General features: G+C 47.6%; 2 protein-coding genes across 9 annotated transcripts; one reads left to right on the top strand and one right to left on the bottom strand.

The window, feature by feature from the left end:
• Positions 1-139: 139 nt before the first annotated feature.
• On the bottom strand, positions 140-16,249 carry ip6k1 (inositol hexakisphosphate kinase 1). 4 transcript variants are annotated; one of them, XM_040203707.2, is made up of 9 exons: positions 15,957-16,249; positions 8,929-9,187; positions 8,286-8,431; positions 8,029-8,155; positions 6,103-6,337; positions 5,799-5,980; positions 5,005-5,180; positions 4,692-4,925; positions 140-4,075 (listed from the first exon to the last, which is right to left on the bottom strand). In XM_040203707.2, the coding sequence occupies exons 3-9, from the start codon at positions 8,400-8,402 to the stop codon at positions 3,539-3,541; spliced, it is 1,608 nt and encodes a 535-aa protein (XP_040059641.2). In that variant the 5' UTR covers positions 8,403-8,431; positions 8,929-9,187; positions 15,957-16,249; the 3' UTR covers positions 140-3,538. The 4 variants fall into 4 exon arrangements, with proteins under 4 accessions (XP_040059641.2, XP_040059636.2, XP_077948871.1 ...); XM_040203702.2 differs by having other exon boundaries at positions 5,005-5,186; positions 15,957-16,242; XM_078092745.1 differs by lacking the exon at positions 15,957-16,249 and adding an exon at positions 15,530-15,824.
• Positions 16,250-17,179: 930 nt separating this feature from the next.
• On the top strand, positions 17,180-25,272 carry ccdc66 (coiled-coil domain containing 66). 5 transcript variants are annotated; one of them, XR_013453286.1, is made up of 22 exons: positions 17,180-17,555; positions 18,204-18,262; positions 18,771-18,793; positions 18,926-19,174; positions 19,265-19,526; positions 19,609-19,726; positions 19,842-19,936; positions 20,077-20,126; positions 20,379-20,453; positions 20,921-21,055; positions 21,146-21,360; positions 21,584-21,668; positions 21,765-21,917; positions 22,002-22,077; positions 22,144-22,218; positions 22,372-22,642; positions 23,008-23,227; positions 23,389-23,441; positions 23,633-23,796; positions 23,909-24,033; positions 24,115-25,082; positions 25,182-25,272. XR_013453286.1 is itself a non-coding variant. In XM_040203698.2 (21 exons), the coding sequence occupies exons 1-21, from the start codon at positions 17,545-17,547 to the stop codon at positions 24,193-24,195; spliced, it is 2,595 nt and encodes an 864-aa protein (XP_040059632.2). In that variant the 5' UTR covers positions 17,180-17,544; the 3' UTR covers positions 24,196-25,272. The 5 variants fall into 5 exon arrangements, 4 of the variants coding, with proteins under 4 accessions (XP_040059632.2, XP_077948863.1, XP_040059633.2 ...); XM_040203698.2 differs by having other exon boundaries at positions 24,115-25,272; XM_040203699.2 differs by having other exon boundaries at positions 17,333-17,555; positions 19,265-19,514; positions 24,115-25,272.
• The last annotated feature ends 845 nt before the right edge of the window (positions 25,273-26,117 follow it).

The following is a 26,117-nucleotide window of genomic DNA, read 5'->3' as shown; positions in this document are numbered from 1 at the left end:
TTTTATATGATAATCAAAGCGATTGATGAGAACTGACAGTGTCTCATGACCTTCAGGCTGCTGCTTCTTCAGCGGGATTCACCTGTCGTGGCAGAGCTGGACGCGTCTGTTGACATAAGAAATGACAACAAGAGCCCCAGAGCTTCTGGAAAGATTTAATCTCATTTACTTTCACTGTTCTAACAAACAGTCGGAGTGATGTCAGATGCAGAAAATGCTGCTAAAATAACTGATCAATCATTGAGGCTAATATCCATGATGATGTATCACAATCTGAGGGGACACGTAGACAGTCGCTGCTTTAGACCATGTGATGACTGTAACAAGAATGTTTGACGCTGTGGTGGAAGCTGACCAAAAACAGGAGGACATTAATGTGCATGCAGTTTTTACCAACTCCTTAAAAATGTGAAGTTAAACAAACCAGATTAAAGATGGTGGCTACCTGCTTGCTCTCTCACACACACACACACACACACACACATTCAGAACAACTCCACGGCAGGCAGAAGTGGGGCTCGCTGAGCTCACTGAAGTCTGGATTTACTGCAACAGTTTTCTTCCTGAAAGACAATCTGTTTTTGTCTCCCGAGTCGGCATTTAACTGAATACCGGTCAGCAGTTAATTAAAACAGGTTTGAGTTAGCTCAAATAATACTGTGTATTTATCCTAACATCTCACACAGTGTCTCAGAATTTCTTTACATTTTACACATTTGGGTGAGGGGGCGAAGGGGGGCCTTCAATAAGACAAAACATTTATCCACACACACGGATAAAGGTACAATAAAAAAATAAATTATCACCTTGATAAACCAAAAAATAAAATATTCATATTCCCTCTCTTATTCCAGCTCCTGTGGTGGACCTGCCGGTGCTGTGCAGCAGGGGGCGCTGCTGCGTCACAGCGCGGCCTCCGGAACTCGTTGAAGAAGCATAAATGGACGAATGTTATTGGCCAACACTCCTCCCATCAGGACCAATCAGATGAGACAAAGTGGTGACATCTTCAAATGATTTCGGACTAATTCGGTTGACAGTTACAGGACCATGAACCGTGTTGTTGTCCTTGGTGCACCTTTGAGGCCGGACAATAATTTAATATTTACGATGAAATATCATGTATATAAAAAGGATGTTATCCAAATGAATGATTGTTTTTTAAATAATAATTTGCCTCAAACAAACAGTTCAATGCAGTGAACGTTCATTCTTATTTTGTATAATTTTGCAGTTTGGCATATTGTGAATTAATCACACATATATTATATTTATATTTATATATATATATGTAAGAAAAATATTCATCTTATTAAATATCCTCAACCATATCACACAGCCCTAACTTAAAGATCAATCTATATTTCTTTCTTCTTGTCATCAAATCCCATGAAAAGACCAAAAACTGACTTCCTGTCTCCGTGCCTCAAACCCCTTTTGTTCCTACGACATCTGCAGCAGTTCATTTAAAATGGATCACACACCCACGCACGCTCCATCGTGCATCGTGCAGGAATTAAAATGTTACTCTTTAAAAAACGTCGTTTACGTCGTTTAAAAAAGCAGTAACAGGGAGTAGTAAATATAAGCGGTTATGGAGCTTTTTAACGTCAAAAATAAATAGACAAAAAGAAAAAAAGGGAATTGCAACCCCAATCCCACAGAATTGAGCTACTCAGTCTCCTGAAGAAGCTACTAAGAGAAAGTCCAGATTCATTTGTCAATGTTTTTTTTCCAAAGTCAAGACTAAATCATCTGGGGCGTCATGACAGCCGAGGTTTTACGCCACAATGTCGCCGAACACGAACCACAATGTCCCCAAATAGTCTGAAGGCAAAGAAATCAGATCAAAGAAAACAACCCTAAAATAATTTGGTATATAAAAATAAAATTGAATCTGGCCTCTAAAAGTCTTAAGTTTCCATAAAGCAGCTGGTCACTGTAGTTTTAATCAAACAGGAGGAAATAGTGCATTTGTTCAAGAATATGCTCTGGTGAGTATTTGTGGCAGCAGGACTGTGTGTGTGTGTGTGTGTGTGTGTGTTACTACAGTGTGTGTGTTAGTAATGACGGACCATGTCACCCAAGGCAACATATTGCTGTGTTTTTAATATTTCTGGACACTGATGGAGCTCTATGGCACAGAGGAAGAAGACATATCAGGCTCTGGATACACAGATATTACTTGTTTACAGTATTGGATTGAGCTCTCTTTTTTATATGGGATTTGTTGACAATAATAAAAAATATCAGAGGACCAGATTCTGGACACTTGAGCTTTACACAATAACCCAGAGGATGCTTTAACAGGACATCGACTACTAACGTTTTTGAAATAAGCCCCCAAAAAAGGACACACAGCGTTGTGTCGGTAATTCATCTACATCTCCTCCTCAGAGCCTACTTCTACGTTGCACTTTATAGGCGTTCTCCGTGTGGGCGGAGACGACCTCTGACCTGCCGAAAAACAGAAAAAGGTCACCGTCTATTGCTTTAACAGATGCTTGGATGTGTTTCTGAGCGCGTTGCCAAGGTAACGCTCCAAGAGTCATGTTCACCTGTCCGGGTTTGGTTTTCGTTAGAGGAGGAGGAGGAGGTGGGGGGGGGTTGGGAGTGAGGACGGGGGGGGGTGGAGCTTGAGCGAGTGTTCAGCGGGAGGCCCCTGGGACCTTCAGAGAGGACGCTCTGTCCCGGTGTCCAAAAGCTCAACAGACAACGGTTCCCAGGATGTGTGTGTGTGTGTGTGTGTGTGTGTGTGTGTGTGTGTGTGTGAGATCTCTTTCTTGTAGAGAATAAATTTGTGTTTGGGGACCGTGAGCGTGACGACATGTTTTGCTGGTCGTCACATCCTTCAAAGTTGATTAAACGCTGCTTCCACTCATATGGGAGTTTTTGCTTATTCTCTTGTTATTTCACCAGGATGTTTGAGCTTCACTTCACGCTTAAACTCGGAGTTTGAACACACGTTTTAAGACTAAAATGGCCTGCTTTGGAAATACTAAGGGAAAAAAGTGCCCCATTAAAATGCTCAAAAATCCAATCTACTACTGGTCCCAATGTTTTTGTCTTTGATAAAATATGGCATCTGAACAAGCCGACAAGCTCGTATATTCAGGTCTAACTCAGATCAGAGAGCGCACTCACACGCGTCAGCAGGCAAATGTAAAAACATCCTTTGAGTGTGAAACTCACTCTGCAGAGAAAAGCTCAAACATCCAGGTGAAGTAAAAACAAGGTAAATACACTTGGGGGAGACGGGGGACTTGAATGGTTAGTGCCTTTGAAATGCAGGTCCTCACAAATACAGGACAAGACGGAAGTTCACTTCAAGTTTCAGACATTGGTTCCACCTTCTGGATGTTGCCAGAGTAACTACCTGGCTGTAGAATAACCACGTTGCCATGGTGACGTCCTGAATAGCCTTCTTCTGTATTTACAGCCAAACGAGTACAACCTGAACTAACAACAAGCTTTGTGTGTGTGTGTGTGTGTGTGTGTGTGTGTGTGTGTGTGTGTGTGTGTGTGTGTGTGTGTGGAGCTACGGCAAGTTGTCGCCCTGCAGACTCTCCAGGATCTGGACCAGGCTCTCCAGTCCGAACACGTAGCCCCGGTCCGGTCCGTCGTGCACGGCTGTGTCGCCACGGAAACCCTTGAAGGTGGAGTGGGCGAAGTCGATCATACGCACGTCCACCATGGGGGGCTGCTGGGGCTGACGTGCAGCAGCAGGAGGAGGAGGAGCCGGCGGGAAGGAAATTGAGCCGGGAGCCGGGGAGGAGGAGTCCGGACGTGGATGAGGCGAGGGGAGAGATGAGTGGAAGGAGTGGCAGTCTGACTTGGAGGGCGGGGCCTGCGGGGGAGGTCGAGGGGAGGGGGCGGGCTTAGCCATCAGTCCGGGCCCCTGAGAGGGCGGAGGCCCCGGGTCCGGGATCTGGCTCATGTCCGTTTCACAGGGAGCGCCTGGGGCTGGGGGAGCGTGGGGGGCGGGGCCTCGGCGGGGCTCTACGGGGGCCGCGGGGGTCTTCTGATGAGAGGCTGCATGCTGCCCAGAGCTGAGGACTGAAGGGCCCTCGGGTTCCTACGGACAGGAGTCACGGTCGGGATTTAAAATGAAAACATCAGCAGACCTCACAGACTCAAGAAGTCGTGTAATCGGGAGGAAGAGCCTCAGCGCTGGGAAACCTTTTCCAATGAAACATATAAACAATATAAATAACTACAACAAGTATGTGAATAAGCAACTGTTTTACCATTATCTACTTTAAAAAGAGATGATACGTCAGCGTTCATAGCTTGTTCCAGGATGGTTTATGTTGCCACGGCAGAGACGGGTCTGTCACCTCACCGTTACCTCGCCTGAAGCAAACATTCGTTGGAGGGCCCCAAAGTTAGATTGATCATAATTTGATTGAAAGTAAATTCTTATTTGTATCATTGTAACTGTCACATAAGGAAGAGTGTGGTCGGTAATTCCGTCTTGGCTGCACTTGCTCTTGTAGAACGTAAACAAACCTAATCTGGAATTGACCTCTTTTCGCCGCTTTTGTAGCGACGGCTACGAACACAAAAAGACAGTCGGCTTATCCGACCGATTCGCCGGGGGAACAAACGGGCCCCGAGCGGGGCGAGCACGCGACCCCAGGGAGCTGCTTCACGGACACGTCTCGCCCCTCCAGAGTGTGTATCCGGCTCACCTTCCCCTCGTAGATGATGAGCAGCGAAGACGAGTAGAAGCGGTAGGACGCCTGCCGCTCCAGCACCGCCTTCAGGCTGCGCAGCTTACTGAGGATCGGCTCGAAGAGGTCCCGCCTCAGACCCTTTCCGTTGTGCATGTACTGCTGGAGGGCCTGGCGGAAGCCTTCGCTCGACAGGCCGCGGCCGTAGTACTTGTTCCTGCAGAGGTAGTGGCCGGTGTGGGGCTGGTACACCTGCGGAGACATCGGGACAGGAAGTCGGGGGTTAAAGTCCTCGATGAGGCTGTCGGCGCCATGGTGGCGGGGGCCTTACCTGCATGCCACACACTCTGACCCCCAGCGAGGCTGAAGTGCTCTGTTCACATTTCTTCATCTGCCTGGCTGCCTTCTCCTCGGAGGCGTCGTCGCCGTGCTGCCTGGTGCCCATCTTCAGGTCCAGGATGCAGGGGTACGAGAAGTGGTGAACCACGTTCTCCAGCAACAGAAACTCTGGTTCAAACGATGCAGTTAAGGAGCAAAATGTTGTGTTTGTTGAGCGAATCTTCTCCGGTTTGTACACAGAGAATCGTTTGACGATGCCATGTTTAGCCGAGTGAAGTCACATCCTGTAAACGGTCCACAGGGTGGAAAAATGAAAATTGTAGTGAGAAATGTATCTCCATAAAAACAAAAGGCGTTTAATTGGGTGCAGATTCGCGAGAAGAGAGGAGCCTCTCTGGTGGCGGCCGTGTTGAGGCTCGGCTGCACACAGACGGACCGGGTTGAGGACAAAGCGTGTGGTGTTTTCCCAGCAGCTGTGCTCTTTGAAGCGGAGGATCAAAACACGACCGTCGACCCCATCAAGCCCCCACCCGGTCCCACAGTCCTCCTGACATTGACACGCAGCACCCTGTTCTCCAAAAACCGCCAATTAGACTCAAATAAACACACATCCATCGTTCTGACAGCTACACCTCCCATGTGCAGAGAAATCACAGCATTAGATACTGCTAGTTTTTTCACCCAGAGCTTTGTTTTTAATTCAGAAGAAGTGGGGAAAAGATATAGTACGTGCACCGTGCACCCTTTGCTTATGGCCAGTGGTTGTGGCTGGTTGAGGAAGGATACTGAAGAGCTTGCGGTCCTTGGATTCGGACCTCATGCGACTGAGCTGCTGCTTGTGGCATCGGAGGCTCCAGGGGTTGTGGCTGATCTGCTCCGAACTCAAACCGCTGTTCCAGTCCAACATCTGGAACGGAACGTCCGAGTAGACCTTCGGGTCGATCCTCGGACTCTTCAGCTCTGCGAGGCTGCAGGGACGAGGATGGTTGATGGAGATGAAAGCACACCGTTGCTACAATGGTTGTAAAGGTTTGTGTTGTTTCAAATACTACATCTCGATAGCTGGGGAACATTTCCCTCCCGATCTTACGTATCAGAAGCTTCGGCGTCGTGCGCCTCCCTCCTGTCGGGCCGCTCCTCCTTGTGCTCTGACGAGGAGCGGTGGAGGCTGCGCCGCGAGTGCTTCCTCCTCGGCTGCTCCCGCTCGGGGGGGTCGCGCTCCTCGTGCTCCGCCGCCCCCCCCTCCATGTTGCTCTCCACGTAGGGGTACGCCACCAGGTTGATGTAGCCGTCCGAGTCGCCCTCGAAACACACCAGCACCACGCCTGTCGGGACGGAGCCAAAGGACAAAGGGAGGCGTGAGACTCCTGGCAATGGAGGTCCAGGGCCGGGTCTCAATCCTGTCTAATCGCCACCGGTCCTTGTGTAAACATGTCTATTAATAGCCGAGTGGATCACCTCGAATTATTTTTACACCTGCTGCTGTAAAAAAATTACGCTCTGGTGGCTCCGCAGTGCAAAGCAGCAGTCGGGTCCAAACACACGAGGCAGTTAGCTGGTGGTTTTGTGTCGGTGCAAAAGGAGCTTCACACATTCAAAGTTGTTTTTTTTCTTGTCATTTCTTATCCATCTGTCCATCAAGATTTGATGATTTCATTTAATTGAGAAACTGTTTATATTTTATTTACCCAGATTGTGTTCGTCAAACATCAAGTGATTTTTTTAGCGTTTGAAAACCGAACAGCATCTCATCCCCGCCGAGCGAGACACTCAACCCCCTCCCTGATTGTCCAAGTACAACTTTACAGTTTGTTCAATGAAAAAAGAGAAAAGTGTTTTCATGTGAAATCGTTAACCACTTAAAAACAACCTTCCCAGATTGAGAAACTCATCCCCAGACAGCTGCCTGTCTGTCTGTCCGGCTGTCGGTCCCTCTCTGTGTTGTTTAATCAGCAGGACAATGGTAGTGGGCACAGATCCAGGGCTAAATATAGCCTCTTTATGGACCACTGTTGTCATGGTACTGGGACCCACAACACCAGAGGAACTGGTGGGAACTGAGAATACAGGATGCTGGATGCTGTAGGTTGGATGCCTCCGTTTGGTTTCTCATATTTTACACCCAATTGTTTTATGTCATTATTGTAGATCATGTGTAGGGTGCCTCTTATTTATAACTTGTCAATCAGCTTATTTGATGAAATTGCACTTTTTGTGTTCTTTCGGTTGTTCAGCAAAGACTCGTTCAGCTCCGGCGGGCTGGGGGGCTCGAGGGGGGGGGGGGGGGGGGGGCTGGGGGAGAACGCCGCTGCAGTAAAACGAGCGTCATTCTCGAGGGAATCTGGTAATCAGAATCCACTTTGTTTCACAGGAAAAAACAAATCTAAAGTCCCGTGTTGTGTCCTTAAAGCTGCCTTCAGTTTGCCACTTCACATGGATTTGAATTGGTCATTGAGTCTTTTTGTGTTCTTTCGAGTTTCCTTCCTTCCTTATGGTTGAAATGCACTTGTTGTAAGTCGCTTTGGATAAAAGCATCAGCTAACTGACATGTGATGGAATGTAGAGTCTCCACCACAAATTTGGTGCCATTTGGTCAGATCTCAAAAACCAACCACCCGATCTACTGCCAGCGATCCGTCCTCCTCTCTCACATAGTTTGTTAAGAGGATAAAAAGGTCCCATACCTGCAGCCTGAGAGGCGTGTGTGTGTGTGTGTGTGTGTGTGTGTGTGCGAGCGCTGGCTGTCAGAGTGTGATGAAGAGCAGAGCAGCTAAAGCACTTCATCGCCAATAAACATCCGTAGTTCCGTCTTCCTCGCCGGCTTTTTTCATATTTCATAAATTTCAGTCAAAACAATCTGCTTTGTTCACTTCAATGACAGATTTTTTTTAAAAGGCTAAAATCCAACAAATATGGATGTAGGCAAAAATATTGAGCTTGATAGAAACGCATGCGTGAGCGCCGCCACGTGCGCCGGACGTAAAAGGTTCCGTGTACGTGGAATCCAGAGACTCACCTTTATACTCTGGCGTGAACTCCTTCATGTCCGGAGGCAGAGACTCGTAGAAGCGCTGCTCTCTGCTGATCAGAGGCTTGCACACCGTGTGGTCATCATAGCGCATCATGCTGGTGTGACCTCCCACCTGCGAGCGCATACATACACACACACACACACACACACACACACACACACACACAGTGTAAAAACGTCAACACCCGTCAGGTCATCAACAGGGAGCTGCGTCGTTACCGCCGCACGCCGTCGCTACGCACCTGGTGCACAAAGGGCTCCAGCGGGACGCCGCCTGCCCGCGATCGAAGTGTAGCCCCTCCCCCCTGGCCCACCCCCTGTAACTTGTTGTCCATGATGTTGGTGTGAGGGAGGCACATGGCTCCTGGCGGACGCACCGCGCCTCCTCCTGCGGAGGAGAGAAGGAGTTGTTGAAGAGGAGGTCCGCCTCCATACAGTCAGAACACTTATTTTATATCTTTAGATATTTGCCTCAGGTCGGATATCATTTGAAATGTTTTGATGCCACGCCGGATTCCCAATCAATTTCCCTTTTGGGTTACAAAGCTCTCAAAATCAATCATCACAGAAAATGTTAATTCTTTTATATCATAATTATTAATAAGAAAATAAGATTGCAAATCTGAGCCTGAGAGACAAGGTTTTAATGGGTAATAAAAAGTAATTGTTGAGTATTTATTCATCCTTTTTATTTCTTCAATCTATGCACAGGAAAGCTGATGCGTTTAACCAGACAGTCAAAATAAAAGGCCTCGAGAGTCGCTGTGTGAAGTCGACTACTTCAAATATTATGTGTGTCTTTGATTATTGATCTATGGATGATGTAGAACCGTCCTCCCTTTTGTTCTGTTCACATTTACTTGTGGTTCCTGGTCCTGGTCCTACCTTGGGCATGGGCTCTGGTGTGCAGTGACGGGGAGGGGGGGGCGCAGGGCACCACGGGCTGCTGGGAGCGCACGCCGGCCCCGGGGGGAGGCGGCGCCAGACCGAAAAACCACCTCGCAAAGCCTCCAACCAGAGTGCTCCAATCCACCGCCGGCAGCACCACCACCCAATCAGGACAGTGGGTCGGACGGGGGGAGGGATGGGGAGGGAAGGGGAGGGTAGGAGGAGCAGGGGGTCAGAAAGTTGGGGTCACCACGTCCTGTGGAGAGAAGAGAAACTATGGTAAGTTTGATTTAATTAAAGTTACTGTGGAACTTTTAACTGGTTATGAAACAGTTTTATTTAATGCGGACGTCCGTCCGTAAAATCAGATGACGTCATGCAAGTTGTTCAGCAAAAACTCGTTCAGCTCCGGCGGGCCGGGGGGCTTGGGGCTGCAGTAAAACGAGCGTCTTTCTCGAGGGAATCTGGTAATCAGAAACCACTTTGTTTCACAGGAAAAAACAAAGTCCCGTGTTGCGTCCTTAAAGCTGCCTTCAATTTGCCACTTCACATGGATTTTAATTGGTCATCGAGTCAGTCTCTGTGCACGTGACCACACCCCCTTCTACTAATCGAGTGACATCACAACTATTGATTGGTTCGTGGTCGACAGAAATGCTGCAGAGCTTGTTCACACCCAGCTTTGTTCCTGAGCCGACATCATCGAGGTAGCCGCCCCCCCCCGGTCATAATATACCATATATATAATATATAGAATTCTGGTTTGAAATTCAATCGTTTTTTCATCAAACAATACAACTCAAAAAAGAAAAGACACTTTGTCTCTCAAACCGGGGAAAGTATCAAGCATTAAAGAAATTAAAATATAAATCCTGCAGGATCAATTCGATTCATTCAGAGGGTTTTACAATCTGCACGCATACGACATCCTCTGTCCCAGGACCTTTAAAACCTCCTGGAATACACTTTACATCCCAGATGAGCACCGCGTGGTCCACAGACGCTCCGCCAGCTCTCTGCTACTTCCTCTCCCATAATGCACCTCGGCGCTACCTTAAAATGAGTCATCATCGCCTGAAGACATGAGACGATAAGTGGGAGGAACCAAAGGAGGATCGTGAGACTTATTGATGATGTCACCGCCTGCTCTTGTATCAGAGTGTGTATCTGGGCTTGTGTGTGTGTGTGTGTGTGTGTGTGTGTGTGTGAGAAGACGTCATGTGGTCAATGTGTCGGCTCCAGCGAGGCGCGACGTCCGATGAGCATTTCAAGAAAACAACCGAGTAAAAGGGAACCAGAGAGATCTTTATCGAACTTTTCCATCTCACGGCGTCATCACAGGTCATCTTTGAAGTCGATCTCCCCCTGATAACAATACAGCAACGTGGTTACTACGAGGCCTTTAAACGATTCTCCTCGGTCAAATATTACGACTTTGTTTTCCCCTGAAGGTTAAAGAGCCGTGTATTAGATTTCTTCTGGCACACTCACACTTCATTTAAGCCAATTATTGGCTGCAGCTCTTTGGGACATGCAATGTATTTCCCGAAGGAAAACTATATACGATTTATACTGTATACTTCTATACAGCAGATGGTAGAGACTGTGAACATGTCACCAAGGTAAGAAAACCCGCAAAAGAAAACACACACGCCGCACGCATTGAGCCACCATGACAAATCTACACCGAGCCGTCTGATCTCAGGTCACGATCCAAGCAGGAGGCCCAGATGCACACGCACACAGCTTCCCGGGAGCGGTGAATTCTAAAGTTCGAGCAAACAGGAAACATCGGGTCACATCTGTGGAATCACGCCGATGATCCACGACTCTCTTCACTTCACTCAGCAACACACACACACACACACACACACACACACACACACTTTGAGGTGAAGCTAAATAAACACACATTGTGCCAAGAGTTTATTAATGAATGCTTTACATTCTTATTGATAAAAATTTTCAATAGAAATGCTTCATGCTTCAGTCATCTTTTAATTTGTGGCGGCTCAACGACGCCGGTTACCAATCTGATTCCAGTACGTTAAGACAACAGCTGATCTGAATGTCCCGTTGGCGCCGCTACTGGTTATTCTTAGCATTGTTGTTTTAGGAGACGTTCAGCTCTTAAATGTGCGCCATCATTTTTATTTTAATAATTGGGTAATATCCATTGGGGTTGCACATGCACAGTTCTGGGTGAAGGCCACGTTTACGAGCTGAACTGCGAGTAATCATCCAGACGTGCGCGCCTGCACGAGCACAAATCTGAGAGCAAGGCGGCTAAAACACACAAATTAACTTTGGTCTTTGTTGGATAATTAAACCTCAGTAATGCGGACGTGCTTGGTGCTACACCTACGACGCGCTAAATATCGATACGTCTCGTGATGAGCGGGGGAGCATTTATTTGAAAGCGGTATCTGGTCCCACAGCGGTTTGTCCCGGGGGTATTAAGTGTACGGCTGGTGTTTGGTAACCCGGGGATACGGGGGTCCCGTCTAGGTTAGTGGGTCTATATGCGTCTCCAGTGGATTCCTGGCACACGGACAACAGGTGTGTGTTTCCACCGTCCCCCGTGTCCTGCTGGAGGACAAAGTCAAGGACGTCCCGCCTCCTATTCAAACTACCCTCGTCCTCCTCCTGGCTCCTCCTTCCCGCTGTGAGGGAATCTGAAATGAGTTGAACTTGGCCGTCTCACTTGCATCGTCAAAGCCGAGGACGCTGGCGCCCGTCCCTCAGCTGTGTCCTCCGAAACCGGAGGAGCCGCGGGCAGGTGAGTCCCGCCCGCAGTGATAAACAGCCGGAGCGCCCGGCCAATCAGCTTAGAGGATCCGAGCGCGCGCATCTTACATCATCAGCCATCACAACGCCGCCGGCTCACTGCGGCTCGACAACACCAACCGCCTGATTATGCAGCTATTTCTGACCGACTGACCCCGAGTGTGTCCGTGTGTGTGTGCGTGTGCGTGTCGGTGTGCGTGCGTGGGAATCCTTCTTTCCTAACTCACAGAGCCAATTAGGAACTTCCCGGGACGTCTAAGAGTTGAAGGGAATCTAAAGGGTGACGGGGGCTTTGCAGTACGTTCATCAGTCAGAGACGCTCAACGGAGTCCGTCGGGGGCAAAAAGAAAAAAGTTTGACTTCCGAGTAGAATTCTGATGTTGATACTCGGACCGCCGTCAGCATCGCGCCGATAGAGGAACGAACCGAGGTTCTCTTTGACCGCCAAGCCGCGCTCTTTCAGGATGGAGCGATTTGAAGGCTTTTCGTGATTGTAGAAGTCGACTTAAGACCCGCTGAGTTAAACACGTCTCTAAACCAAATGGAAGCCCATGGGAGAAAGTCTTTTTGGCCGTTATTCCATCACAAGTGTTTGGTCAGATTAACGCCAAAGGAATCTTCCTGAAGACTTCCTGCGAGAGCGATAGAGGATAACAATGGCGCACACACACATCTGGGTCATGTTCATGTATAGAAAAGTTTGGAACAGTGACCACAGAATGCATTGAACAACAATCCCACCATAATAACCAAGATTTTCTGATTATCTGAGGACTATATTTTTTATATTTCTTTTAGTATCGTCCCGGACCCAGAGTTCTTCGCAGTTGCTTCGAAATTACACCTTTGAGTCAAAACAACTAATCATATTCAGACTGATTAATACGTTTCTAATATTCACTGGATAAAAAGATTGAACTATTCATGAAGTCTGACGAGGAGAAGCTGTGACCGTCTAAACTCCAGAGTTTTCTCATTCCTCACATCCTCATCACGCAATGATTTCAAAGTGTTTCGGCACTAATCTGCTGTCAAACAGAACCCAGCAGGTGGTACGAGGCGTCTCTCACCTGTCCCTTATCTCACACAGTTGACCCAATGTGCGAACAATCAACAAAGATGTTCTTTCCACCTGCATTTAAATCCGCCGAGGTAATCAGATTATAATCTTAACATCGACACACAGGTGAGGCAACAGCGACTGGACCGTGATGACCACAGATTCAGATAAAGACAAGAGCGGCCGCTCACTTAATACAGCAACATTCTGGACTGAGAATGTTTATATAATCTCCTGCTGAGCTCGACCACCAGTAGATGGCGAACACATCGGTCACATCGGCGCCGGGAAAACAAAAACAGCCAATAACAACACACGGTGGGACTGAATGACGATGTGACTAAACAACAAGCGAGTGCGATCATCAGGACACGTCCTCTCATCGGTCCTCCCCCCATCAATCGACTACACAGTGAACGCTGATTAGATCCAGCCTCGTGGATCAAGTGAGAAACCAAGAGCCACTTTCAGCCGCGGCGTGAACGTGGATCCCAATTGAGAAGTCCTGGTCCAGAAGGGTCTGCCGCTGGAGAACCTCAGTGGGCACATTGAACTCTGTACAGTTAAAACCAGATTATTGTACCTTTTCAAGCAGAAACTAAAAGACAGACACGCTGCAAGAAATGACAAAATGTGAAAACCTTTCAACCTTTTTACGCAGGACACAATTAACCAAAAGAATTCTGGCTATGATGAAACAAAATGGTACACAACTTACGGACGTCGTTTTCCTTCAATCTGAGGCGGGTTGTGTTCTCAATCTAAGCTCCAACATCGTGCTCTTCTAATCTGACAAATTCAATGTTTGAGGTGCCTCCCAGTCAGGAGCAAGAGCCGGACGTCGTCGTCGTCGTCATTCCCATAAGGATGTCTTTACTCAGCAGCTTGTGTGTGTGTGTGTGTGTGTGTTATTGCTGAGTGGTTGCACTACTGAAGTGTAGCATAACCAGGACACATGATGCTAAATAAGGGCTGCAGCAACACACACCGAAATGGAAAGAAATGAGGCGCAGAAGGATGTAAGGGAGTAATGAAGGAAGGAGGAAGAGGACGTAGTGAAGTAAAAGGTTGTCAAGGAACTGGGGATGAACGAAAGAGAAAGAAAGGAGATAGTTGGGGAACATGGAGTAGGGGATGTAAGACGTGAAGGAAAGAAAAACGAATCATGATGGGAGGAGGTGACGAGAAAATGAAAAGGAGGGGAGCTGATGACAAAAACAAAGCTTACACAAGGAGGCAACGTGGGGAAGGAAAAGAGAGCTGTCTCTCGCTCTGGATCACGAACACATCTGTTCCCAAAAGTCACAAACCACCACTGGGAAAAACACAAAAACACGTATGCAGCTGTGCCCGTGTCCCCTGACACACATCGACAGCTGCTGAGCGACACACAAGAACAATCCGTCCCATCAACAAATCGTAGTGAGACAAGAGCTCCGATCCGTCAAAACAACCTTCAGCAGCACTTTCTCACCGCGGCGACCTGAACTCACCACATGTCGGTCAGCTGATAAGACTTCCATCCCAACAAGGCACATGTGAAACCATGGTGGAAGCTTTAGTGGTGGTAGATTGTCGTTTTCTCCTGAGTCTGTATTTTTTAGGGGAAATATCTACTGGCTCGGAAATATGCATACAGTTAATTTAACATCTCTGTCAGCATTAATGCAAACTGAAGTCTAATCTCTGCAAAGGACAGTATGTGTATGTCAGTCAAGATGGAAATAATAAAGCTGATAACAAGTAGGAACGAAGCGGTTCTACTGGATCAATTGAATTGTACTGGTACGACAGTACAAACCGTGGACATGTTTAAATAGTGAACGGAAAGAAATTACCAACATGCAGGTCATTTATTGAAATACCGTCATTGTAGTTCTGCATCTGACCGACTCGTCGTGAGTGGATTTGCTCCACATGTTGTTTCTTTGCCTGGAAACAGCTGAATCATCAAAATGACAGACTCGAGTCTAAACTCTCCTTGAGCAAGCAGACAGGTTGTCAGGCATCCGTGTCCTATTAGCAGCCTGGGAACAGCACACAACACCTGATCTTACAGCTGCTGGCTGAGGTTTGTTTACGTTGTGCAAAAGACACGACGGGGAGGAAGAGAAGAGAGTTTGGAAAAGGACTTTGTGCTCTGTCACTTTGTTGAGATAATAAAGAGATGAGGAGCGGTCCAGGTATGTCCCTTAAATAGGAAATACAATTGACATCAGAACATCTTCCAAAAGCTTGGACTCGAGGTCCATCGCACCAGGGCCACAAATATTGATCACACCTAAAAAAAAACAGATTTTTCTTTAAGTGCTGCATTTTTTTGTAACCCCAAAGAAGATGTAAACATTAAAAAACGATCACGTTAAATGAACATAAGTCAAGGAGGATTGGAGCAAAAGAAAAGGCCCAAACTAGGACAGTTATCGTGTGATTGTGCGGTCTCGCTTTCTTCTTCTTCCCTCCTGTCATCACAATACTTTGATAGATTCACAATCGATCCGGCTGGATGACAGAGGAGAGACCGCTTGATTCCACCGGCTTTGTGGAGCTGCAGGACGAGGCAGTGCCGCGAACACACGGCAGCCCGGTTTAACCCCTAACGAAGGCAATCGAGCCGCCACAGCGTTCGATAACAGACCGGCTTTGGTTAAACCTGCCGCAAAACATTAGCCGGGACGGTCCGCCTGAGCCCGACTAGCTGGTGTATTTACACAGAGCTAACGTCGAGCCGATGAACGTGTTAAAACCCACCTCTTAATCTCGATACCAGCCGGGGTTCCGACGTCGACCGACTCCCTGCGGGGTTGTTAACTGGCGAGCTTTCCCCAGAACACGTCTACCGACCCCCGGGTACCACGTTCGTTACCGTTAGCGGTTAGCTGTCAGACCGGCCAGCTTCTTGACCTTAGCCTGACAAGGCGCTAGCTAAGTCCGCTACACTCGTCTTTAATCGGCTTCGAATGAACGCAAAACTTCGCTTCGTGTCATCCCGTTATAAGCCCCCCTCTCCTCTCAACCCGCTGCCGCGACACGGGTGGAAAACAACGACGTTGGTTCGACAACGGCTGCCGTTTAGCTAGCATCGCATGCTAACGCTAGCTTAAACGGCTAATATCGCGGTTTTGACGTTACGCAGTCGCTCCGGTTTAGCGGCACGGAGCGGTCGCAATAAACGTACCTTCGGGGTCGACTGGGGGACACCGAGCTGACTTCGCGCGGGTCACGGTGTCCGTGCTTCAGGCAACCGGAAAGATACGTGGGTGTCGGTGCTCCCGGTATCCGAAATCATTAACGGCGGAAAAAAAAACCATCCAGGCGGCTAACGTCATTACAGTGGAGCTAACGCAGCCCGTTTGGCTTCCACGGTTCTTTTGCACGACCACGGCGCGTTGGCGCCACCTACAGGCCGCTGCTGGTTCTACCATCGTCCTCCGCTTACTCCCCCTCTTCAAAGTCCTCCTCCGCTTTCTCAGGAAACATTTATTGCCATAATATGTCAAACAAGGAATTTGACTTGGCGGTATGTGCGTAACAGCAGACAGTACGACAATGGACGACGAGACAACGAGTGCACGAGGAATAAAATACTCTCTGCAGAGCGGATGACACGCTGGTGATGGAGCTGATGTTCAGCTCCCACTTGAGGTCCTGGTCATCCAGTGGTGATGAGGGAAGGTGCAGGCGGACTCATCCCCACCAGAGATCAGTCCCTCTTCAAAGTTCCCCTCCTGCTCTGACGTATAATATAGTAAAATAAAACTCACTCACAGTGACAGTGAAACTCATGAAAACTGGGAAAAAAATGAATCCGTTAAAGAAGGAATAATTACCAGTCAACCGCAATCTGATAATATTATATACTAGTATTTTCATATTGATATATAGTTGAATTGACCAATGGAGTTCGAAATTATATTATTTTTAATAATTAGATTAAGAACGAAATTACAATATATATTTTCCATTTTTAAATACTTATATATTTCACACAAAATGTATTTACTATTCAAAATAATCATGTTCATTTGCTTAAAAATAATCACAAATCATTAATATATGCAACTTTAAAAGTAATATAAATACAACATAAATATACATGCAATGTTATAAAAAGATAATAACTTATAATAAGTTATTAATATATTAAAACACCAAACACTGGTTGAAACCACCACAATGTGCCAAAAGTCGGTTTATCCAGACAGGTTTATTCAAATGCTAAACAAATGCTTTGGTTCCACAAGCACTTTTTCACAATGTCTCTCAATTCGGGTATTTTCGAACACGGGCAGTTTCCTTCACCGTCCTCTGTTAGAAAGCAGCCATCGTTTCGTGGTTGACTGTTTCCACATTTTTAATAGTTCTGATACATGGTAATAAAGTTATGTATGCAGTATATTCGTGAGTTATCGTGGTCGTTAATGATGTACTAGAATTATTAAGTTGTTACGTAATTAGTCGTTATATTCAGTTTTGAAATAAATCGCCAGTGTCCCTAAACGCAACGTTGTCAAATTTAAAACTCTAAACAGTGCCGTTTGATTGGCTGATCATTTTACAATGAGAAAGAACAAGCCAATCGGCGAAGTCGTTCTTTGTCGTTGTCAGCAACCAAAATACACAATCCGAAAACCAGGAAGTGGCGTGTGACCGAGAGACGGGTCACAAACGCTTTTATTAAACGCTGAATTATTGACCACCTGTTTCCGTCTACACGAGGATGTCCGCAAGCCCGACGCCCCCGCGGTAAACGCCTTTCTGTCGGCATGAATCTCGGGTGAGTGTCTTTCCCAGGTTACGCTAGCTAGCTAGCTAGCTAGCTGGCAGGGCTAGCTCACCGACTTAGCGCCGATGTGTCGCAGTGAACTGCGCGCGACGTCATCGTTGGCGGAAGAACTCACGCCTTTCAAAAAACACCCGACACCGCTGCAGATATAAAGGCGTTATCGTGGCCGTGGTTCCGCATTTAATCCTCTGATCCCCTCTGCTGTTCGTAGAGTGTAACGCTGGACGACAACAGAGAAATTAAACTAGAGTAAAAAAAAAAAAAACTTAATAGAATGGAATGGAATAATTTATTGTAAACCTTGACTTTGAAGACACGTACAAACAGTCCCTGCAGGAGGGTTTGGAACAGTAACTAATGTCTAAGTAACACATTTGCTTATCAATATAACATGAATAAAGGACTCTTGGAGCGGATCCTCGTTGCTATGGGTAACAGGGTACAATATGACACGATGGGACATGAAAATGAAGAACATCCCACATAGTGGCTCGCTTACTGCTGAGATATTTATTAGATTCGTTTGTCTCATTTTTCTGAGGAAGGTTTAACAAACTGTGACAATGAAACAGACAGATTTCTTCCAATTCAGTCTGTTTCTTGCTTTACATTGATTTCATTCCATGTGCTTGTGAACAGAGACGGCCTGCTATTCGAACTCGAAAATGGAAAACCCAAGTTGATTTTACTCAGCCGTGGTGAGAACTCTCTCCTCTTATATCTAACTCACTCACTTATTGGCATTTCCTATGTTTTCCTTATGTTCTGTTAATTAAAGGATATTGAACTAATCGTTAAATGAATCCATACAGGAAGTAACAATTCGTCAACGGTTTTGACTGGTGCTGTTTTGTGTTAAACTGCGTTAGTCACACAGTGACACGTCATCCGGAACTGTAATGTATTTTAGTTTTGCTAATTGCACATTTTTATTACGTAGGATTTTTATTATTTTTTTTAATCAATCTTCAGTGAATTATGAAAACATTCACACCTCCAATCCATGCAGCTCATTGATAATTGTCTTAATAATTGTTAAACATTCCAACTGTAAAAGACGAAACATGCTTTGTTGCCAGCGTGCACGCTCAGACTTGATGTTGATGTCAATGCTGTTTGCATTACCTTTTATTAGACCCCCATTGGTGATGTGCGTTTAATATAATATTCAAAGATCTTTACTATCACGTCTTTCTTCCTCTGCAGGCGTTGAGAAGAATCCAGCAAAGGTAGGAATCATCCTTACAGTCTTTTTAAGCACCTGGGTGTCTTCATACTCCAACAATACCAACAATAATGCTGGAATGAAAATAAAATACACGTGACTGGTTGTTTCATCTGATCGAACCCGATCTGAGCAGCTGTCCTTCGGGCCCAGAAAGGCCAACGTCCTGAGCTCCAGGCGGCCGTTATGTGAGGGGGAGGCGCGGGGAGACGAGGAGCGTCCAGGCCGGCAGCAGCAGGCGGGGAGGCACAGAGAAACCAAGAGCAAGGCGGGAGGTGCTGCTGCCCCCTTCACCTCCACCACAGGCGGGGGGAGGAGCACCGCTGTCACATCGTCAAAGACTCAGCAGCGGCACAGAGGACACAACGTCCACGCTGTGGCCGAGGTGAGCGTCGTGCCGTTTCCTCACCTTTGATCCTGCGCCCGTGTTTGTCGGCTCTTACCTTTTTAATGTGCTTGTGTTTTTTCGCTGCAGGCGAAGTCCGACAGGCACAAAGACGACACCGCTGTCGGCTCCCTGAGGGCCGACGGGAAAAAGGGCCGACCTCGGAGGGGCGGGACATCCGCCGCTGGAAGCGAGGGAGTAACGGGCTCGCTGGCCAGCGGGGGCACAGGGCCGAAGGACACCGAGGGGTGTCTGACCGATGGGCAGCTACAGAAGATCCTCCTCTCAGTCCAGACCTCCAGCGTTGGTCCACACCCACCAGAGGAGCACAGGACCCGAGGTACCGGTTGTGGTGAGCAGACTCAGCGGCGTCAGACACGTGACCGTCCCTCCTTCAATGTGGGGTTCAACTTCCTGCCTTTTTGCTTTTGCAGCCAATCAATCAGACCCAAAAGAAGGCGGCTCCTTAATTATTGATGGAGGAGAGATGAAGGAGGAAGATAGAGGTGGAGGAACTGAGACGAGCGGAAGATCACTGGATAAAGACGACCGGTGAGGAGCAACAGATCTGAAATGTCCATTTCGCTGATAAGAGTAAATGTAGAGGACAACTTCAACGACTCTAAACAGTCACGCTGTCAATCACGACTGAATCAATGTGGTTTAGGTCGTCTGCGTGTGCGTTCAGCTGGCAGGAGGAGCGACACTCAGACAGCAGAGCGGCCGCCGACGCCAAGAAGGCTCTGTGGAGGAGAGAACTAGGTCTTTATATATTTATTTATGATATTTATATCTGCTCTTAAAAATGTATTTCCAAAGTATGATGATACCATGTAAGATAAACAGGCCATGAAAATAATAAACATCACTACCATGACTTCTTCTACGTGTATGTGTGATAGATGAGCAGGTGGCGTTGAAGCAGCAGCGCTCGGCTCCCGGCAGATTGCAGGTACCATCCGGCCTTTTCACCTCGTAGCTCCCGGGTTGTTTTCATCACTTTGGGCAAAGTAAAAAGTGTGTTGTGGGTTTTGTTTGTTGTGTTCTATGTTTGTAAAGCACAACGGGGACACGTGCAATGATGCACTGTGTTTGGTTTGTGAAACCTGGCACCCTGCATGAAAAACAAAGACCAGATCTTATGTCCAGAAAACTGGAAACGCTTTGTGTTTCATGCGTTTCACAGTCTTTGTGTGTGTTCCAGGCTGAGTTTTCAGTTCAGAGCTCCATCAGCCACAGAGATCAGCCTGCAGCCATCAGATCCAGCCTGAGACTCGGGGTAAATCACACCTTCGTCCCACTGCGCAGTACATCCGGTTTGCATGCGTGTCTTTGTCGACCGTTTAGAGAGATTGACAAACAATTGTTGGCTCACGTAAAACACAGAAGGCAAAGACAACTGTTGCTGTTACGGTCAGAACCACACAACGCTACGTTTGCATTGGCGAGTTTACTCACGTGCACAAGTATTTGTTTCGGAGATGACGGAACAACTACATCAGAGGATGTAAACTTGTTTATTTCACAAACAAATGATTCCACTGACAGAATCAGATGAACACGGAAACAAAAGTTGTGACGTCCTGGAGAAGTGTCCCGACATGATGAGCTGGACGGGAAAATGAATTCCAACATATTCATCATGACACGATTACACATATTAAGCTGAAGAATAACTGTGTAGCATCTTGATAGTTTAAAGTGTTGTCCCCGGTTACGTGTCCAAAAACTGTGTTGTCTCTGTAGGAGGTCACTCCGATGGAGGAGGAGCAGAGTGCCGAGAGGAGACGGGAGCAGAGGAGACGCTGGCTGGAGGAGCTGGACCAGCAGAGGGAGGAGACGAGTCAACGCAGGAGACAAGAGAAGCTGCTGCAGAGACAGGTACAAGCAGACCAAGGAGACGGGGACAGCAGAGACACATAATGTTTCACTGTCTTCCAGCGTCATTATTGTTTGAACGTGTCTCTGCAGACGGAGGACCACGAGCTCTGGGCGAGACACTTTGACTCTCTGAAGAGACGACCTCCAGCCCCGTCATCTCCACCGCCGTCCACCGTCTCTGAGCGGGGGGAGTGGGAGCCCTCGTCCAGCCTGTCCCTGGTGTGGGAGGCCACCAGCAGCTGTGGAGCAGAGAGCGTGGGGAGAGCCAGCGTGGATACAACCAGCGCACACCCGACCAGAGCCAGGTAGGAGGAGGCAGGAGGAAGGAGGCAGGAGGCAGGAGGCATCGGGGGATGAGGAGTGCATGAACAGCTCTGAAAGAAACGTGTATTTTAAGTGGATGAGAAAATGACTCTACTTGTCACTTGATTTATTCCCCCAGTAAACGTTTATGGTCTCAGTCTGTAGTTCAAGTCAACCTGGGACACATTCTTGACTTGAGTCAAGTACACGTTTGGTCTCTTTCAGGTATCTGAGGTCCATGACCGCCCTGCTGGACCCCGCCCAGATAGAAGAGAGAGACAGGAGGAGGCTAAAGCAGCTGGAGCAGCAGGTAGGAGCAGGAGGAGGAGGAGAAGGAGGAGGAGGAAGAGTACAGTGAGGTTTCATCACTTCCTGAACAATGAACGTCTCTCCCGTCTCCCACCAGCGAGCTATCGAGGCCCAGGTGGAGGATCGCCGGGTGCAGAGAGAGAGGGAGGAGGCGAGGAGGAGAGAGGAGTTGGAGGAGGAAGAGAGGCGGGTGGCGCTGGAGAAGGTGGCGCTGGAGAGACAGTTCGCGCTGGACACACTGAGGCAGAAGGTGCCTCAGCCGTTCGCCCACTCGTTTTATCCACAACATCATAACTTGCAGCTGTATCATCGTCTGACTTCTGTGCGTTTGCAGTCGAGCGTTCCGGCGCAGCAGCCAGACACCGAAGACGAGGACAACGAGAGACCGCCGAAGACGCTGGAGACCAGCGGTGAGCAGAGCTTCTGCAGCACCACATGATCACTGCAGTCGTGTTTTAATGACTGTTTGTGTGCAGTTTCCAGGCAGAGCGACAGCTTGGAGGACAACGACAGTTCATCCTCCCCGTGCAGAGACACCGCCGTGCAGACGGGTAACCATGTTTGTTAACGGTCACACTCCTCATGTAGACGACACAAAAGAGACAAACTGTGGCCTCGTGTCACAGAACAGGTTTTAATATTTGATTGTTAAACGTGTGTGTGTGTGTGTGTGTGTGTGTGTGTGTGTGTGTGTGTGGAAGCAGTCCCCTCTCTACCGCTGAGAGTTCAGACTCCTGAGGTCTCTGCACATTACCAGACACCACCTCCTCCTCCCTCTGCTGCTCCTCCAAACGTCAGGAACCGAGTGGTGAGAACAGGCAAAGAGAACATCTGTTTGCCAGCAGCAAGAGGAGGAGGAGGCAGAGGAAGAGGAGGAGGAGGAGGAGGCAGAGGAAGAGGAGGAGACGGAGACCCATATGAAGTGTTTGCCAGGACAGATGGTAATGAGAGGAGGCCGGAGTGGAACACACAGAGGTAGAAACACACACATTCCTCAAATGTATGTCTGATGTCATCACGCCTGAATGCAACAGACCGAATCCTCCTGGATGTCGATTCCAAACCTATAAAACCAAAATATAATTAAATTCTTGTTCGTTGATTAACTTCATCCCCCATCAAAAGGATAACTGGTGCAGATGATGACTGACTGAAATATAAATTAATGATCTGGGCTCATGTTTCCTTATTTAGAAGGTATTTTAACAGAGTTAGTCCGTTATTCAGCATTCAGTTTAAAATGCCCAATTAAAAAAAATCCATCCTCTGTAATGTCTTCAAGAATGAACTTGGTCAGTTCTTACTGACCCCCCCCCCGTACCTCTACCTGACTCTTCCAGGCCCAGCCGCCGGTTCGTCCCGGCCTCGGAGCGTTACCCCCCCCCTCTACAGAGGAACCGACAGGAGAGTCGTCAGAGGAGGCAAGCGGAGCTGCTCGCTCTGCAGGACAGGACTTGTCTGTCCCGGACCGACCCCCCCAATCCTCCTCCTCCTTCTCCTCACCAGGAGCCCCGTCTCTGCTCCAACCCCCCCCAGACCAGGACCGGCCCCCCTGTGAGGGTAGGACTGTGGACCCTCACACTGAACTCCAATAGCTGCTTTTTGAGTGTTTTTTTTTGATTTCCTCTAAAACTCTTCCTCCCCCTTGAAGTTCATCATTTTGATTTGCATGCTTTTGTTTCAGCGTCCTCAGACTGTCAATCACTGTTCTCTCGTTCCAGGTGCAGAATGTCTCCAGAGGACAAAGCGTCTTAGCAGCCATCAACGCTGAAAGGTGAGCAGACTTAAAAAGAAACAGCCACACTGTCTGAGGAGGATCCCTGTTGCATATCACACTACAACCGGTAGACAATAAAATCCAACCTCCTTTTACATTCTTTGAGCCGTCTGGAGTTACGTTTCGTTCGCTGACGGGGAGCTGAATCCACGCTGAGCTCCTGTCATGTGTCACGTCTCCCCCCCCAGGGGGCGCTCTCCTCCCCGAGCCGGAGACGGAGATCAGCGGCAGCGGGCACCTTCCTCCTCGCCTCCTCCTCCCCTGGAGTTCGTTCCTTACATGCGGAGCGATGAAGTCTTCCACATGGATCCGCTGGAGCCCGCAGACACCCCCCCTCCGCCAACACGCTCAGGTTAAACACGCACACAAGGATTGTTTTCTAAAACCTTCAACGGATTCAGCGATCCATCGAGGAAAAGATTGGTAGATGCTTCATATTACTGAAACATTCTTCTCCTCGTCAGAAGCTCCTCTGAGCTCGGTGTCTCCTCCTGTTCCTTCACATCGACGCCTCCACACTGAACCACCACGTAAAACACACACACACCGACAGCAGGAGATCCTCAGAGGCCTGGCTCAGCTACGGCAGGTAACACACACACACACCTTTCAAACGCCGGCCTCCGGTAGGAGGAAGTGTAGATGTGTAATGATGTGTGTGAGTTTTCAGGGTTTACTACAGAAGCAGAGGGAGCTGGAGACGGAGCTGAATCCTCTATCAAAGCGCCATGGCAACGAGCACCGCAAGTGACCTGTGACCCCTGCTGTGTGCGCGCGGGCCGTCGTGGGGGAACGTCCAGCAGAAGCAGAAGCTCTGAGACCGAATGTTCTCTGTGCCAAACCATGAAGGGAGTCCTCAGTCGATCGTATCAGGGAGTGTGACACATAATCCTCGTTTGGGCTCATTTTCGGAGGCTGAAGGGATTTATTTTATCCCATTGCAGAACAGAAATAAAAGATGCAAATAAAATAGATCTAGTGATCCATTTTTATAGCTAATATCAATTGTGTTTTGTTTTTTTAGGCAAATTGTGCAAATCCTTTTTATTAAAAAAAAAAAATCAGTGAATTAGATGGTAAACCGGTAAATAGGTGTAATACTCATCTGACACGAAAGGCTGAAGTGTGTACATATGTAGATGTGTGTATTTACATATCGTGTTACCGATTTGTCAAGGAGGGCTCAACTGAAAGAAAACAAATGTTTTTAGTCTGAACCCACTGGCCCATTTCTCTTTCCTTCAACTGTTCAATTTAACCCCCGAAAAATGAAAACGATTTTTTTCATCTTTGCGCATCTTCAGACTGAACACAAAGTATGTTATTTGTGCAGATGTTAACTTTCCAATCCACTAGAATGAATCTCACGTTGGTTGTTCTGTTTCGGCGAGCCCCTCCAGCAGAGCCGGGTTTATTTACTAGAACCGTGGACTGACGGGCAGCTGAACAGACATCGTCATGGTAACCATGTCAGCCTGACACTGTTCCTCCAGAGAGGCTTTTTGTCAGTAAAGTGAGTTTCAGGTTGAGCACGAGGACTCGACTGATCTGCTCCATCAGTTCTACCTCACGAGATCACAATGAGACAAACGGAGCTCTGTTTTGATTTGACTTTGCATGAGAAGGAGCCTGTATCAGGTATAGTTGTACCTTTTTTTCTTTTTAAAGCATCGTCCCCGCCGACAAGCACGGCGCTTATTTATTAAATCATGAATCCAATGTTTTTTGTTTCTTCAGCTTCCTGCTGGACGAGGAGCTCCACGTGTCTGTGTGCTTCTAGTTTTTCTGTAATTTATTGCAAATGAAATAAATAATGTGAAGTGTTCCAGACAACCTTTATTCCTGACGGTGGAACTTATAGTTTACTGTATTTTGGATTCAAATAAAACGCCTCCGATCTCAAAGATCTGACGTCTCCTGTCGTCTGAGCAAAGCTAAACAGAAATATGTTCTTGTTACTGTCCAGCGAGGCCCTCCAGGGTAAATCTCACGTATGGTGTGCTCGGGAAAGTCCAAAGGGAAAAGGACTAGCAGAGTGGAAACTTACCGTCAGACTGAAAGTCAATAAAACAAACTGAATTGCTTTGTTTTTGGTTTAACTAATAGGATTCAACAGGATGCGGACAGATACCTTTTCATTAACTTCTATCGAGGTGAATCGTGGCCATTTGTATAAATATTTAACTGGTTTTGGACAATCGATCAGACAAAACAAGTTATTTTAACACGTCATTTTTTGGGGAATATATCAGATCAACGAACTGCCCAACTACACGTGTTGACATGTATCCACTGAATTGGATGTCCACTCTTTTTCTCAGAGGAGGAAACTTGATGTCGAAGAACCTTCTTTACTTCTGTATTTCTGCTACAAGAGCCAGGTGGTGTGGGGAAGACCACCCGGAGATCTTGTGGAGTAAATGTGCATCTGAGAACAGAACAACCTGCATCAATCGCTCTCCTCTGATAACGATCGGCTCAGTCAGCGGCAGAGCGGGTTGTTGATGGTGTTGATGGAATAAACTGGTGCACTGAGACGACCCCCAAAACAGGACTGGCTTTGGCTGGTTCTCCACTAGCGTTGGCTTAAGCTGGAGTCGTTATCAATGCTCGGCGCATGAGGCCATTTCTCCAGATCCACGCACGCCTGTGCAACGACATTTGATGCGTCTG

Source organism: Gasterosteus aculeatus, chromosome 17, assembly GCF_964276395.1.
Source record: "Gasterosteus aculeatus chromosome 17, fGasAcu3.hap1.1, whole genome shotgun sequence".
Classification (NCBI taxonomy): domain Eukaryota; kingdom Metazoa; phylum Chordata; class Actinopteri; order Perciformes; family Gasterosteidae; genus Gasterosteus; species Gasterosteus aculeatus.
This window is presented reverse-complemented; position numbering and strand designations above follow the sequence as displayed.